Genomic DNA, 16,168 nt, shown 5'->3' with positions numbered 1-16,168 from the left:
ACTTGAATTCATACATTCAACAAATATTTACCGAGCCCCTACTGTGTACTAGATATTCTGCTGGCTACTCTAGAATCTAGGGGCTATTTGATTTATGTCCCTTTCAGGAGGAAAACATAATTTTCCATCAATTTCTTCTGTCTTATACAACTTCCCTATATCATATAATTATATAAATCCTGGCAACATTATTAGAGTTGATCAAATTCTGAAAAGCCATTCAAAAACTTTCTGTCCAAGCCCTGGCCTATATAGCTCAGCTGGTTAGAGAGTCACCCCCTACACCAGAAGTTGGTGTTTGATTCCTGGTCAGGGCACATACCCAGGATTCAGGTTTGATCCCCAGTCGGGGCATGTGTGGGAGGCAACTGTAAAATGTTTCTCTCTTATATTGATGTTCCTCTCCCTCTCCCCCTCCTTCCCTCTAATTCCCTCCTTTCCTTTCTGTTAGTGTTAGGGTTTGGCCTGAGTCACCTCTCTTAGATCAATTTTTTAAAAGAAGCATCTATCTTAAATGTGCACCTGTCATCTACATCTGGCAAATGGCACAGACTGACAACCCCCGTTGCCAGCCAACATACAGGGAGAATGGCATTGCATGGGTGGGATATGAATACTAATATCAGGAAACACAAACACACACACACACACACACACACACACACACACACACACACGGCTACAAAAGATACAGCCCAACCAAGAAAAGGCTCTCACTGAGCCTTAAGCATACAAAGGACTTCATCTTTCTCATTCACTTCCATCCATTCCTGTTTTTAGATGTTTTGTAATTGTGCTAGGGGAAAGGGGGCAGAAAGGTGTGTGCACCAGACACATGCTCAAGAGATTAATAAACGGAGCCTAAGTTAGAAAGTACCAGTATATCCAGCAACTTCTCTAGCCTCCTAAGATGTAATGGGAGAGAGGGAGAGAGGGAGAGAGGGAGGGAGGGAGGATGTATCTTTGTCTTCCACAAAAGGATTTTAAACTCAAGGTGACTCAGCACCTGTTATCAATAATAGCGTGACAGGTGGGCGATAGAAGCATTAAATGAATAGGTTTTGAAAATGGGAGTAATAAACACTACTGAATTAGCAAGCTGATTAGAAGCACAATGTCTTACAAATCATGCATAAGAGAGAGGCAGAGCTATGCTATGAACTCCCACCCAGTCACTCCTATGAAACCTACAACTGCCAAAGGGCACAAAAAGGCTTGCTGACCGGGGCAGGAATAACACATCACCAAGATCCAAATGGCTGGTTACAGAGGCAACGGTAACAGCCCAGGAAGACAACGCACACCCCCACAATACTTGACAAATGAAACTCCAGAAAAGCCTGTAACAGTTCTGGCATTTGGGGCGTTACAAGTACACCCGAAATAAAAGCACTCTCTGTTGCAGCAGCTGTTCAGACAGAGCAGGGGGTAATGTTTACTTAATACTTCAGGTTGATGGGGAATGTATCCTAGTTCAGTCTGTCAGCTACATACGTGGAACTCCATTTATGTACACAGCGATAAGATATGTTTGAACAGCCTATTCAGTTGGTGTGAGTAATCAAGAATAAAGCTCCCTTTAAAAAAAAAAAAAGTCTCAGATATTTGAGAAAGTTACAGAACAGACTGTCATGAATAAATAGCTTTGCTTATATTTGCAGACATTGTTTTCCAAATAGCTGGGGAAATGAACAGATTGTTCTGGGGGGGTGGGGGGGAGGGTCGTCTATCCAATTTGTTCCTAGCTTCCAGCCTGTTAATCATATAAGAAAGCACACGAGTCAGCTAATTCTCTTCACCTGCTGCATCTACTGTCCGTTGGGCACAACCACCATGAGGTGAGAGAAGGCAAAGCTTGCCTGGAATCCTGCCTGGTTCTCTTTTGATTTCCTTCATGCCACCTTTGTGCTCCCCGCAAGCCCCCACGGGACCCCTCCGTGGGGCAGAATTGTCCAAGTCTTGGAAAAGGCAGGTTTCCGCAGAGTAATTTACACGTCGTGCTCAGCCCCGCCCTCCTTAATCTGCATCAACTTTCTATCCAGGTGCAAACGCCAAACACCTGAGACAGCAGCTAAGGGCGAGGCTGCAGAAGCCGAGGGGCTGAGACCGCGGCGCCCCGAGCCGGTCTGTCCTTCAGGGGTGGAGGGAGCTGCCAGGCCCGGCCTGAGAAGAGGAGTGCAGCCTGGGACCCGACCTCCGCACCCATCACGCCAGAAGCAGCTGGCAGTCCTAGCCGGGCCAGAAGCGCCACCTCCGGGTCCCATCACCCCGCAGCGCACCCCAGAAATAGCCCGTTCCGCCTGCCCCTCCCCTGAGCTCGTGGTCCTCGGCCGGGCAGTCGGCCGCCTCGGGCCACCTACCAGGGCTCAGGGCCTCACAGCGGGGCCCCGGCTATCGGGCGCCTCCGCCGCCTCCGGGTCCATGGGGTCGGGACCCCACCTCCGCTCCCCTCACCCGGAGTGGGAGGAAGAGGAAGAAGGTAGCACGGGGTTCCCACCCAGCAGCTCCCTCTCGCCTCAGCCTTGCCGGACAGCGACGGCGGCCGGAAACGCCGCCTCCTCCCACCTCCGGGCGCAACCCGGAAATACACTCTTCAAGCTTAGCTAGCCCTCCCGCCCTACCCCCCGCCCCCCAAGGAAACTCAACTCCAGCCGCGAGACCGACGGGAGGAGGGGCAGGGCTGGGAGGCAGAACTACCTACGGGCTGAGGAACCAGAGCCTCCCGGCCGTCGCCTCCCGCACTCCAGAGGCGGTCTGCACCTCCGCCTGCCCTGCGCGCGCCCGGGCCCCGGACTCGGGCAATACCCACAAGCAAGATGGCGGCAGCGGCAGCACCTTCGACGGCTTAGCGCCCCTCCGTGCTATTGGTCAGCGCCCGGAGTGAAGCCGCCTCTGATTGGTCGAGAGCGCTGCGGGGGTGGGGGCGGAGCTACAGCCGCCGGGAGCTGGGAGTGGGCAACGCGGTGTGAGCAGCGGCCCCAGGCTCCCGGAGCATCGCGCTCGCTCGGAGAGGACTTCGCCGCTCGGGGCCGCAGCCTGGTGAGCTCAGCCCCCTTCAGGCCCTCCCCTGCCTCCCAGCCGGGGCCTCTCCGAGCCGGCGCTGATCGACGCCGACACACCCCGGAGACCCTATCGTGACTCCATCGCGCCATATCGCGACATCTTCGTGCCCTGTCGAGACTCCATTTTGTCACAGCTCTTTTCAATAGATAGCTTTTTTCCTTTTTTTTTTTTTTAATTTGCCCTCTCATCTTTGGAGGCTGTCCCTTGTGATATTGCCGTGATCTCTCCGTGACATCACCGCACCATCGTGAAGTGTGATCTCATCGCCGCCCTGTCGTGACTTCATCAATGTCGTGTTGTGACCTGGCCGCGGCCGGACAGGTGGTGACTGCCAGGAACCCCTCTCCCCTTCTCATCCCCCCATCTCTGCAGCCCCTCTTCGATTATCCGGCTTTTGGATTCTCCGTTGTCCTGGGAGCCACCCGGGACCCTTTCTTGCTTCTCCAGCCCCTGCCGGCACCCACAGGCTGGTAGCGAGGCGGGGAGGGCGAGGAGAGGGAGAGCAAGGGGTTAATTCTGCTGCTGCTGCTGCTGCTGCTGCTGCTGCTGCTGCTGCTGCTGCCGCTGCCGCTGCCGCTGCCGCCGCCGCCGCTGCCACCCGAGGGAGGGAAAGGAGAGGAGGCAAGGAGCCTGCGGGGGCGACCGAGAGCCCTGGCTGGAGGGGTGGGGTCCCCAGAGGGGCCTCCAAGCCTCCCCTACTCTGCGCCCTGCATCCTCATTCAGCGGAGGCTTGTGTCCTGCCTTCTCTGAAGAAGGGAGGGGAAAGGAAACCTAGGATGCCCTTTTCCCTCATGTCAGTCTGAGTACGGATAATCGAACTTCACCCTTCTATGTCTCCATTCCTACCTGTCTGTCCTCACCACTCCCTCCCTGTGTGGCTTAGTGGAGGGAGATAAAACTAGGCTGCTGGTGCCAGGGGAGCCCTGGACTGGGCGGCCAGCCCCCTCCCACTCCCAGGAGGTTGGTGAGGAGAGCTGTCCAGCTGAGCAGCAGGATGCATGGCCCTTTCATTCCCGCTTTCTGGAGGTGACCTTGGACCAGGGTCCCTTCATCCCTAAAGATTTGCAGGTCCAGCCCCTTAAAGGGAGGTCACTCCTGAGGAGCCCATCCCTCCCTCTGTGCTAATCCCTCCTTCCATCTTCCACTCCCACCCCTGCCCCCGCCCCCGCCCCCGCCCCTCCTCTGCAGAGGGATGCTCAGTCCCTCTTGTGTTCACAGTTGGGCAAGACGGGCATCATGGCCTCGGATTGTGAGCCAGCTCTGAACCAGGCAGAGGGCCGAAACCCCACCCTGGAGCGCTACCTAGGAGCCCTCCGTGAGGCCAAGAATGACAGCGAGCAGTTTGCAGCCCTGCTGCTAGTAAGGAGCTAACTGAAAATGGGGAGGTGGGAAGGGCTGGGTGGTTGGGCCCCCTAGGAATGGGGTCAGCAAATCCCCAAGGATATATAGGTGGTGCTGGCAACCCTGGAGTCACCAAAGTAGACTCAAGATGCCTCTTGGGACTGAATAGAGGGGCAAAGGGGAGAATGGGGGTGAATAATGCTTGTGGCCCTAGGAGCTTTGGAGGAGGCTGCCTGGGTCTGCTCTCTGGGGTGTCCCAGAGCAGATGGGAGCTGACTCATAGGGTAACAGCAGCAGGTAGTAACAAGTGCAGAGTACTTGAGGGCTGGGGATGGTTGTTCTGGGGGTGGGAAGAATAGCAGGACTGGAAGTGACCGGGAAGGGGTCCCAAGGGGATGGCCAGGATGGCAGTAGGGGGGTTGAGGATAAGGGAACTGGCTCTGGGCTTAACCCTGTTGGAGAAACCCAAGCTGAGGACAGCAGAGCAGAAGCTGCAGTGCTGGGAAGAGGGGGGTTGGTGTGTGGGGGGTGAAGAGAGGAGGGAGTACAGCCCGCTGCTTGTTTGCCATGGCAACAAGGAGAAGGCTCTGGAGTCAAGGGCTCACACTGCAGCAGAGGAGGTGTTTAGGTGAAATGTAAGGGGAAATGTTTTGACAGGCAGAGTGGCGAGACACAGGAGCCATTTCCCCTGAGAATGTGGCGGGAATGGATCAGAGACTTCGCTGGAGGGAGCAATTAGCAAGGGACTCTAAATCCTTGGAGGATCTTAAATACTGAGTTCTAAGCCCCTTCCAACTCAGGTTGTACGCATCTAGATTAGACATCAGGAAGAACTTCCTAACTGACCAGGTGATGAAATGGAAGAACGGTTAGTTGAGGAGGCCTGGACCTCCCTTCCACGGAGATAATCATAGATGAGGGATCCTAGAAGTCACACCTATCTGCCTCCAGGGAGAAGGAAGGAGCTGGATGAAATGATCTCTGGGAGGCTTCCTGATCCCAGAGTGAGTCCCATTACTTAACCTAATCCTGCTAGAGTCAACACCCCAGGGTACAAGGGGACAGTCTTTGCCACCTCGTTCATCCTGCTGATCGCACATACTCCCCCTTCAGGTGACCAAGGCAGTCAAAGCAGGTGACATCGATGCCAAAACTCGGCGGCGGATTTTTGATGCCGTGGGCTTCACCTTCCCCAATCGTCTCCTGACCACCAAGGAGGCACCGGATGGCTGCCCTGACCACGTTCTCCGAGCCCTGGGTGTGGCCCTGCTGGCCTGCTTTTGCAGTGATCCTGAACTGGCTGCCCATCCCCAGGTCCTAAACAAGATCCCCATCCTTGGCACCTTCCTCACAGCTAGGGGGGACCCTGATGATGCTGCCCGCCGTTCCATGATCGATGACACCTACCAATGCCTGACAGCTGTGGCAGGTACACCCCGTGGGCCCCGGCACCTCATTGCTGGTGGCACCGTGTCTGCCCTGTGTCAGGCATACCTGGGGCATGGCTATGGCTTTGACCAAGCCCTGGCACTTCTGGTGGGGCTGCTGGCTGCTGCTGAGACACAGTGCTGGAAGGAGGCGGAGCCCGACCTGCTGGCGGTGTTGCGGGGCCTCAGTGAAGATTTCCAGAAAGCCGAAGATGCCAGCAAGTTTGAGCTCTGCCAACTGCTGCCTCTCTTTCTGCCCCCGACAACCGTGCCCTCTGAATGCCTCCGGGATCTGCAGGCCGGGCTGGCACGTATCCTCGGCAGCAAGCTGAGCTCCTGGCAGCGCAACCCTGCACTGAAGCTGGCAGCCCGTCTGGCGCACGCCTGTGGCTCCACTTGGATCCCGGCGGGCAGCTCCGGGAGCAAGTTCCTGGCCCTGCTGGTGAATCTGGCATGTGTGGAGGTACGGCTGGCACTGGAGGAGACAGGCACAGAGGTAAAAGAGGATGTGGTGACTGCCTGCTATGCCCTCATGGAGTTGGGGATCCAGGAATGCACCCGCTGTGAGCAGTCACTGCTTAAGGAGCCACAGAAGGTGCAGCTTGTGAGCATCATGAAGGAGGCCATCGGGGCCGTCATCCACTACCTGCAGCAGGTGAGGGTGCAGTGACCCCAGAGGGTGCACTGTGGGGGGAGCCAGTAGGCATGGGGAAGGGGAAAGTAAAACTCCTGCCCCTCCATGTAATGGGGAGACAGTGAAGATGCTCTTACCGAGGGCTGATCCTGCATCACTCCTGGATGGAGTGTGTGACCGAGCCTTCCTCTCTCTCCCTCCTTGTGCCCCCACACAAGCACCATACCACACACCATATGTGCACTCACATCACAGTACACACACACGCACATAACACAGTAACCTCCCACTCACAACTCTCTCCCCGGTACACACACACACACACACACACACACAATTAAAGCAGTCTGTTCTGCTCAATCCGTAGCATTGTTTTACACACATGCACATACAAACTTGAAACCCTGTAGGGAAAAGGAGCGAGGCTGCCTGGTTCCTGCTCTCTGTAGAAGTTCAGCTAACTCCGCCCGGCTCAGAGCTTCTGTAGAGGCAGTGTTTACTTAGCTCTGGACCTCCAAGTTTCCTTCTAGCCCTGAAATACTTTAGAGGTGGCAGGACAAGGGGAATACTAGTTGAGTCCCAGCAAGTACAAGGGCATGACATCTATAGTCCAGTTGGCAGACATGCATTGAGGGCCTGCCTTAGATGGCCCAGGCTAGAATTCCCTTCTAGTTGTTACTGCAAAGCTGGCTGGCATGCTGTCCAGGCAGGGATCCTGCTCCATCTCAAGGGGGTCCTGTGGCTACAGGTGGGGCCGGAGAAGCAGAAGGAGCCCTTTGTGTTTGCTTCGGTGCGGATCCTGGGTGCCTGGCTGGCCGAGGAGACCTCATCCCTGCGCAAGGAGGTCTGCCAACTGCTGCCCTTCCTCGTTCGCTATGCCAAGACCCTCTATGAGGAGGCTGAGGAAGCCAATGACCTCTCTCAGCAGGTGGCCAACCTGGCCATCTCCCCCACCACTCCAGGGCCCACCTGGCCAGGGGATGCTCTCCGGTGAGTTTGTAGTTGCAGTTTGTCCAGCCAGACTGTTTTAAAGAAAAGTCTCCAGTCATAACTTCCTGACTGGAGATTGCTCTGAGGATTGTCTCTGTTTGTCTGAGAAGGCTTGTTCCCACAGGACTCCTGGACTGCCAGGTCTCACTTGTCAACCCAGATTGCTCTATTAGGAGAGAACTCATGCTTATTGAATATCATGCCAGACATTTTTCTATACCCGTTACCAAAATGATCTCATTACATCCACAGAGCAAATCTGTGACATCTGTCTCATCTGCATCTTCAGGATGAGAAAAGTGAGACTTAAGGAGGTTAAAGTCACACACTCACACCATGTGGCAGAGCCCAAGTCTGAGCCTAGGCCTGTGCATCTCCAAAGCTTGTACTTTTTCTGCGATACCTATGAGGATGTGTCCTCCTCCCCTACTTCCATTTCTCTTAAGTGGGGTGCCCCCAAAAAGGGAATCTCTCCCCACTCCTCACGCATCTGTCCCTTCCATACCCCCAGGCTCCTTCTGCCCGGCTGGTGTCACCTGACCGTTGAAGATGGGCCACGGGAGATCCTGATCAAGGAGGGGGCACCCTCGCTTCTGTGCAAGTATTTCCTGCAGCAGTGGGAACTCACATCCCCCGGCCATGACACCTCAGTGCTGCCCGACAGCGTGGAGATCGGCCTGCAGACCTGCTGCCACATCTTCCTCAACCTCGTGGTCACTGCACCAGGATTGATCAAGTGAGGCTGGGGAGGAGGTCAGAGGAAGCAAGGAGGCTACGGCTCAAACTTGCCCAAACTTCCATCTACTTTGCTTCCCTGGGACCATGTGTTCCTGTTAGTGTTAGCATGAAAGGGTCTCAATACACTGAATCACCCCATACAATGATGTGGCATCTCTGGAATCCCTCTGGGCACATCTGCCCATTCTAATCATAACCCAGATGCCATGAATGGAGCCCAAATTAACTCCAACCTGCTGCCTAATTTTTTTGCCAAATCCTGGCCTGGTGAAGCTGGGACCCCAGGATCCCAAGCTTTCCCAGGGTTTGGTCTGACTCTATCAACTCTCCCCTGCCCCCCATCTTTACTGCCCTTTCTTCCCAGGCGAGATGCCTGCTTCACTTCTCTTATGAACACCCTGATGACATCGTTACCTGCACTAGTGCAGCAGCAGGGGAGGCTGCTTCTCGCTGCCAACGTGGCCACCCTGGGCCTCCTCATGGCCCGGCTCCTTAGCACCTCTCCAGGTAAGTCCTGGGGACCCAGTCCTAATGGATGGAGGCAGACGGCTAGGTGGACCTGCTGGCCACTGGACATGTCACCATTTTCAGAAAATGGTTTTACAGAATTTTCCAATCCAGAGGAACTCTCTATGTCTCCATCCCCAACCCCACCCTACCCTTTGCAAAATGATCATATTCTCTTCCTTCTGAAGACTTTTAAGGCAAGCTCTGGTGGGTGTAAGTACAGGCCTACTCAGAAAATCCAGCAGCCCAGGGAATCTGAATCCAGTGTTTTCAAGGTGGAGCCACCCCCAGCCTTGAGTCAGAAACCTGACTTCTCTCCATTGAGGTTTTTCTCTGCTTGGCACCTCACCTCCCTTGTGACAAGCTTCAGTGCTTGGTGCTCCTCTGCACATTCCCTCTCCTCAACCCAGCTTTACTCTGGCTGTGTGCAGGGGGAGGGGCAGCCCCTCCAGCCCCTGCCAGCCCTTTGTGTCTCCCACTTTGGCTGTGGGTGTCTGCTTAGGTCCCTCTGTCCCTGCCTGTTCCCTGTGCCCCATCTGTCAGGTTGGAAGAGCTGAGCAGATGCCTGGAAACAGGGTGTACTGAGCCTGTACCCTCAGCTGCCTCTGTTCCCTATAAGGATCCCAAGGGGGTACCCAGCAATAGGACAAGGAGCCCCCCTGCTCTCTAGCCCCGAATTCCCTCAGTCCCAGGCATCACCACCACAGGCCCTGAGCAGAGCCCCAATGCTGGTTCACCCACAAATGCCACCAGGTTAGACTAACAGCCTCTGGGAGAGAGACTGCAGTGCAGGGGTGACCCCCAGCCCAGCAGGTAAGCAAAGCTAGGTCACGAGCTCCCGGTCCCCTTTGGCGCCCTCTTCTGGCCTAAGAATCAAATTGGTGCAACTTCCTCAGCCTGTTGAGGAGCCCTAGGCCCAGCCCAGCAGGGCTCTTGTCATTACTCAGGCTATATGACCATGAGGTTGAGTGCACCAAGATTATTACATTTAATTCTCACAGCAGATATTTAAGATTATAGTACTACTGTAGGTCCCATTTTACAAGTGAAGAAACAAGACCCAGAAAAGTAATTCACAAGGTCACACAGTGAAATCAAAGGTGGGGCTTGAACCCAGGAAGGCTCATTCCAGGCTATGCTTTGCTCCCCGAGTGCCCACATAGAAAGGGAAAGTAAGGGTCTGGCAAAGCAGCTGGCCCCTCTGGTTAATGCCCCCACTCCTTGCCTTCCAGCTCTTCAGGGAACACCAGCATCCAGAGGTTTCTTCGCGGCCGCCATCCTCTTTCTATCCCAGTCCCACGTGGCGCGGGCCACACCTGGCTCAGACCAGGCAGTGCTGGCCCTGTCCCCTGACTATGAGGGCATCTGGGCTGATCTGCAGGAGCTCTGGTTCCTGGGCATGCAGGCCTTCACTGGCTGTGTGCCACTGCTGCCCTGGCTGGCCCCTGCTGCCCTGCGCTCCCGCTGGCCACAGGAGCTGCTCCAGCTGCTCGGCAGCGTTAGCCCCACCTCCGTCAAGCCTGAGATGGTTGCCGCCTATCAGGGTGTCCTGGTGGAGTTGGCACGGGCCAACCGGCTGTGCCGGGAGGCCATGAGGCTGCAGGCGGGTGAGGAGACGGCCAGCCACTACCGCATGGCTGCCCTGGAGCAATGCCTGTCAGAGCCATGAGGGGTTTCCACTGGGGACAGACCTGGGGGTGGGCAGTGAGGGAAGGTGGGAGGAGGCCTCTTCCCTGAAGCCCCCAAACTGGAATCCCCTTCCCAAACTCCCCCCCCAAACACCCCAGCTTTCTGGCTTTTTCAAGGGCAAGGGCATGGTGCCCACCCTTCAAGTGTAAGGAACTGCGTCCCGCCCCCTGGGGCCGCTCAGGGGCAGGGGTTGTCTTGGAAATCAACGTGGCTGTCCCCGCCAGGACGGGGAAGATTGGAGTAGCTCCCAGGGAGGGAGCACTAGGTATCATTGTGCCCAATGTCTGGCTCCCCCATAGGAGGGAGGCCCCAGGGTGTGTCAGGGCTGGCAGGAGCTGGCTGCTTCAACCCATATGCCCTGCCGGCCAGGGTGTGGGCTCCCCTAAGCTGTGGTGCCCCTCTGGCCTCCCAGGTCCATATCCTTTAAATTGGCCGTTTTCTTCTTGCCCTTGGCCCTGCTGGGCAGAGAGCAGGTTCAGGCCATTGACATTGCAGTTCTTCCTATCAACTTAAGTGACCCAGGGTCTGAAATGCCCCATCCGCCTAAGGAAGCCTGGGCAGACAGGCCTGGAGGGGGCAAACCTTCCACCTGAGCTTCCTTGAGGGGACCCAGAAGCTCTTGGGTCCTGGTCTCTAAGCTTTTGCGTCATGTTGCAGCAGAGTGATGATGAGGGTTGGGGGGTTATTTATTTTGCTTGTCCTTATCTGCTTGGACACCTGAGCATCTGATTTCTGTCCCACTGGTGCCGTGTGGCCTGGCTGGGAGGGACACTTCCCCAGAAACCGCATGTTTCCCTAGTGATTGCACCCCATCGCCATCGTGGTGCCTGGCTTTAAATCCCACCCCTGCTTATGACTCCTTTCTGCAGAGAGACGCGACTGGCGGCTCCAGCAGGGACTACCATTCTTAGGAACCCAAGGGGACCCCAACACACACACCTGATTCCTTGCTTCCCTCCTTCCCGCACCCCCCTATCCCCGGTGCGTTCTGTGATCGCCAAGTTCAAAGCTGTGCACATGTGGACACAATAAATGTTCATTGGTGACAAGATGGCTCCTTTGTGGTTTATCCTGCATCTTCTCTCTCTCAGGTCCCAGCAGATCACAACTACCATTTGCTGAACACAAGCCCTACTGAGCATACTTCACAAGTGTTATCAGCCCACCCAAGAACCCTATGAAGCAGGCATTGCCCTGATTTTACAGGTGAAGAAACTTAGGCATAGGTAGGTGATTTGCTCAAGTTACAGCTACTAAGTGCCAGAGCCAGGACTTCATGCAGGCCATCTGACTTAGCCCACACCCTTCATTGCTAGTGTAAGGTTGCAAACTCGAGTTGATGTGAGCAGGTCTAGTGGTGGTCCTGGTGACCTGTACAAATGAAATGCTGCCCTCCATGTAAGCAGGTTGTTGCCAAGTGGCAATGCCACATTCTCTAATTTTTTTTTAATCCTTACCTGAGATATTTTTTTCATTGATTTTTAGAGAGAGTAGATGGCGGGGAGAGAGAGAAACATTAATGTGAGAGAGTCACATCAATCAGTTGCCTCCTGAATGTGCCTGACAGGCCAGGGATCAAACCTACAACTGAGGTACATGCCCTTGACTGGGAATCAGACCTGCAACCCTTCAGTCTGACAGTGGACACTCTAACCACTGAGTCAAGCTGGCCAGGGCCACATCCTCCAATTAAAGAGATTTCAGAAATCCTCATCTTTATATGGAATCTGACTTTCAAATGTTGATAATTTTTAAAATTCAATCACTACTACCCCAACACACATCTACAGGCCAAATGTGGCTTTCAAGTAACCAGCTATTCACCTCTGTTCTATGCAAGTGAAAAGAGGAAGGGCCTGAGACTTCAGCAGGAGATGAGCAGACCACCCACTGCCTCACCAGGCCTGAGCCAAAGCCATCAGATTGGAGCTAGCCCAGCCTAGGGCCCACACTCTCTGCAGACTCTTGTCCATAGGCCCTTAATCTAGCATTCTCTAAGTATGTCCTAAATGCCTCCTTATGGTTGGCTATGCATAGACAGGGATATTTATTTACTTATTGGATATACAGAAAGTCATGTTCTTAGCATGGATTCCCTGAAATCTGAAAAATATGAAAAGAAAAACCCTGCCCTCAAGCAGCTTAAAATCTAGAGTGCAAACAGACAAGGCAACAAACAGTTCCTAAAGGTATAAACAGTTGCTCCTATGGGGGTTTGAACAAAGTGTGGCTGGAGCCTGAGAGCCCCTTGGCCTGGCTGAATAAATCCAGGAAAAGTATTTGCTCTGAGACCTGAGGATGAGTGGGGCTTGCCAGGTAGACAAGCAGAGGAACAGCAGGTAAGGCATATAAGCTTGGGAACTGCAAGTAGGTCATTAATGCTCTAGTGGAGAGTGAGTGGGAGTGTGGAAGATGCGTGGACATGAACCAGATCTTAAGTCCTGCTGTGCTGTGCTAAGAAGCTTAGATGTGGGATCATGCTGAGGCTGCAGACTTTCGAGCTCATTGAATGTGATCCAGTTTGCATTTAAGCAAGATGATTTTGGCTGTAAGGGGGACAACTGAAGCACAGAGCTTGAGAGGAGGTAGTAAGTCTGAACTAAGCCGGTTGCAGTGAGGATGGAGAAAATATAGGTAGGAGTTATTTAATAGGGCGTGGTGATTAATTGGAAGTGAAGATGGATGAAGAGCCAAGGATGACTTCCAGGTTCTTGATCTAGGCCACTGAGTGGATAAGGCCATGAGGAACACCAGGAAACAGGATGGTACAAAACATAAGCTCTAAATGTAAAGGGTGCATTTGTGCTAGTTGTGGAATATCCAGGGGGCAGTTGCTTTCTGAGCTCTGGAGTTGAGACAGGTCTGGATGAGCAACAGATTTGTAAGTTGTTGTAGAGGGTCCTTAAAGTCATGGGAGTGATTGAGATCATCTGGGGAACTTCAAAGAGAAGAGCCCCAATGCAAGTGGCAACCACTCACGGTCCCTGCCCTCAAAGTACTGTCCCTCATGCAGCAAAGGAGCCAGACGCTGAAGAAAGCCTCACAATACAAGGCCGACTGAGTTCTGTCTGTGCTTTAGTGAGGGACAGAGAATTCTGGCCTCTGGAATAGGGAGGGGGTTAGGTTAACTAGGAGAGGCCGGGTCATTCAGCCTCCAGGGAAATAGGGAGACCCCAGCTGCAGTTGTGAGATCTAACCACAAGGTGGAGCCTAAGCATCTCCTTGTGCCAGATTTCCCCCACCCTGTACTCAGCCAAGCCCAGAGCAGGAGGTTATCAAAGGATGGGAGGAGGGTGCCGGTGTCAACCATAAGGGAGGCAGGCCCAAGTTTTTTCTTTACATAAAAGTCCAAATGCAAACACACTTTTTGAAAAGAGAGGGAAAACCCTGAGCCTGGGGGAAGAGCAATATGCCAAATATGCCAATGGGGATGTATGTATGTTTGAACATATACACCTATGTGTCAATATATGTCCTGTGTTCCCATGTGGTATGTGTGTTTCCCATGAGTGTCTCTGTGCATGTTGCATGTCCCATGCATATCTCAGGCCTCCACATGTGTGCATGTGTCCCAGAGAAACCAGCACAGTCCACCTCCATGCCTGAGAGAATGAAGAGTCCCTTGGGCCTGAAAGAGAAGAGCAACAGAGGACCCTTAAGTCCCATAGGACCCTTAAATTTTTAGGAGTTCCCCAAATCAGCAGCAGACCATGGATTAACATCCCTCTCCCCAGTAGTCATAAGCAAAATCACTTCTTTCTCAGATGACTTTCTCGATTATACCTGGGTTCTAGCTACCCAGGGCCATGCTTGCAGGGCAGCTTCCTAGAGGAATGCCCAACAGACGGAGGGGTTCATAAACTCATCCATGGATTCATTTATCATTTACTTAATATGCATTCACTGAGCACCTGCCATGCATCAACCCCAGGGCAGGACACGTTTTCTCTTTCTCCTTTCATCTTGTGAAGTAGTTCACGAGGCAGGAAAGGAAAATTAGTTGCAGCTACGAAAAGCCTGGAATGCTGGTTGGAATGTTTAAGCTTCCCCATGAAGATGGGTCTTGGGGAGCCCCAGCAGAGTTTTCAGTAGGAAGGTTACATGGTCTAGTAGTCACTGTTGTTGAATGAAATTGGAATTAGATCAGAAGAGATGTGGATGAAGGCAGGAGGCCAGTTAGCAGGTTTGTGATGGTGGCAGTAGTTTGCAGACTATACTATGCTTGAATTTACCTTATATGGGCTTATTAAAACACAGATTGCCAGCCCCCCCCCCCCCCCAAGATACTGATTCAGCAAATTTGGGGTGGGGTCCAAGACCTGGCACCTCTAACACATTCCTAGATGATGTAGGCGATGCTGGTCCAGGGACAACACTTTGAGAATTAGTGGTCTATGACAGTGGTCAGCAAACTGCGGCTCGTGAGCCACATGCGGCTCTTTGGCCCCTTGAGTGTGGCTCTTCCACAAAATACCACGTGCAGGCACGCATGTACAGTGCGATTGAAACTTTGTGGCCCATGTGCAGAAGTCAGTATTTTGTGGAAGAGCCACACTCAAGGGGCCAAAGAGCCAGCCGCATGTGGCTCGCGAGCCGCAGTTTGCCGACCACTGGTCTATGAGAAAGAATGTAGCTTAAGGTGCAGACAGAGGAGTGGAGAGATATGTTTAAAGGTTAGAAATGACAACACTCCATGAGGAGCAGCTTATGGGTCGGGGAGGTCAGAGTCAGAGTCTGGGATGACTCTATTTTTAATTTGAAGGTTGGTGGTGCCATTTATGGAAATACAGAACTCAGGAGGATAAAGAGGTAGGGGTTGCTGGTGGGGTGAAGGAGGTGTTGAGGTTCAGTTTTGGACTTGGCAAGTTTCAGATGGTGGCAACAAGATGTCTGGAGGAAGTATCCTACTGGCAATTGCATCTAAGGGTCTGGATTTCTAGTGAGAGAAACAGACTGGAGATAACAGAGCTGGGAGCTAACAGCAGACAGGGAGGCCAGAATGGCTACCTGATAACAGCAGGTAGTCATTAAAGTTTTGAGAGGGGATGAACTGGCTCATGAAGATTGTAGATAGGAAGAAAAGGCAGAAGCTGCAATTCTGAGGATGAATAAGTGACACTAAGAATGAGGAAGGAAAGGGCGGAAAGAGAAGACTGAGACGTGACCAGAAAAGAAGGGAAAATAAGGTTAAAAAAAAGGGGGGGGTTGTCTTAGCTGCAGGGAAGTAGAGTGAGGAAACCCAAGGAGGCCACTGGACAGACAGCTCATCCTGTCATTCTGGCCTCCCCACACCTGCTGGAGAAAGCGGGGGATCCCACAGCTGGGCACAGGCATGACAGCCTTGCCTCACTGGACTTCTCCCAAAGAGGTCTACCTACCTGCATGCCATGCAGCAGCACACATACACCTGTCCTGGAGCCTGACTTCTGAGGTCCTTTGCTGAAGTTGAGGGTGGTCTCACCACAGACTCACACACCCACATATATAGACACACATGCAAGCATACTCCTGACCGCTGATCTGTCCTGGGCACGAAGGCTGCAGAGGTGCCCAGTTCTGTTTCATCCTCCACTCTAGCTGGTGGTCCAACCTCTGGAAAGTTCTTAGTGGCGACTCTTTAGCTGTTATTAGCCTCCTCATACCCCACAGACCCCTAGGCTGAGATGACCCAGACCTGTACCTCCTGGGATACCCCTTTCAAGTCTCCTCCACCTACATTTCATGGGTTAATGGTGTCTCCTCTAGCTCCCCTTCTCCTCTAATCTATCTCAAATTTTTT

At 53.4% G+C, this 16,168-nt stretch overlaps 2 protein-coding genes across 5 annotated transcripts in view; one reads left to right on the top strand and one right to left on the bottom strand.

Annotated features, from left to right (window-relative positions):
- KIAA0319L (KIAA0319 like) overlaps positions 1 to 2,767 on the bottom strand; it is a 114,648-nt gene extending 111,881 nt beyond the window's left edge. Inside the window, exon 1 of the mRNA XM_081086305.1 lies at positions 2,702 to 2,767. The gene's annotated coding sequence lies outside the window, so the exon portion shown is untranslated. The remainder of the gene's footprint in view (positions 1 to 2,701) is intronic.
- Positions 2,768 to 2,931: 164 nt separating this feature from the next.
- On the top strand, positions 2,932 to 11,438 carry NCDN (neurochondrin). 4 transcript variants are annotated; one of them, XM_081085716.1, is made up of 8 exons: positions 2,954 to 3,039; positions 3,436 to 3,684; positions 4,282 to 4,422; positions 5,518 to 6,486; positions 7,214 to 7,455; positions 7,967 to 8,191; positions 8,558 to 8,700; positions 9,933 to 11,438. In XM_081085716.1, the coding sequence occupies exons 3-8, from the start codon at positions 4,300 to 4,302 to the stop codon at positions 10,367 to 10,369; spliced, it is 2,139 nt and encodes a 712-aa protein (XP_080941842.1). In that variant the 5' UTR covers positions 2,954 to 3,039; positions 3,436 to 3,684; positions 4,282 to 4,299; the 3' UTR covers positions 10,370 to 11,438. The 4 variants fall into 4 exon arrangements, with proteins under 4 accessions (XP_080941841.1, XP_080941843.1, XP_080941844.1 ...); XM_081085715.1 differs by lacking the exon at positions 3,436 to 3,684 and having other exon boundaries at positions 2,932 to 3,384; XM_081085717.1 differs by lacking the exon at positions 3,436 to 3,684 and having other exon boundaries at positions 2,938 to 3,039.
- Positions 11,439 to 16,168: the final 4,730 nt, after the last annotated feature.

The sequence above is a fragment of the Myotis nattereri genome, assembly GCF_964212035.1.
Source record: "Myotis nattereri genome assembly, chromosome: 3".
In the NCBI taxonomy this organism is placed as follows: Eukaryota; Metazoa; Chordata; class Mammalia; order Chiroptera; family Vespertilionidae; genus Myotis; species Myotis nattereri.
Note: the sequence above shows the minus strand (reverse complement) of the source record. Positions and strands in the feature narration are given on the sequence as shown.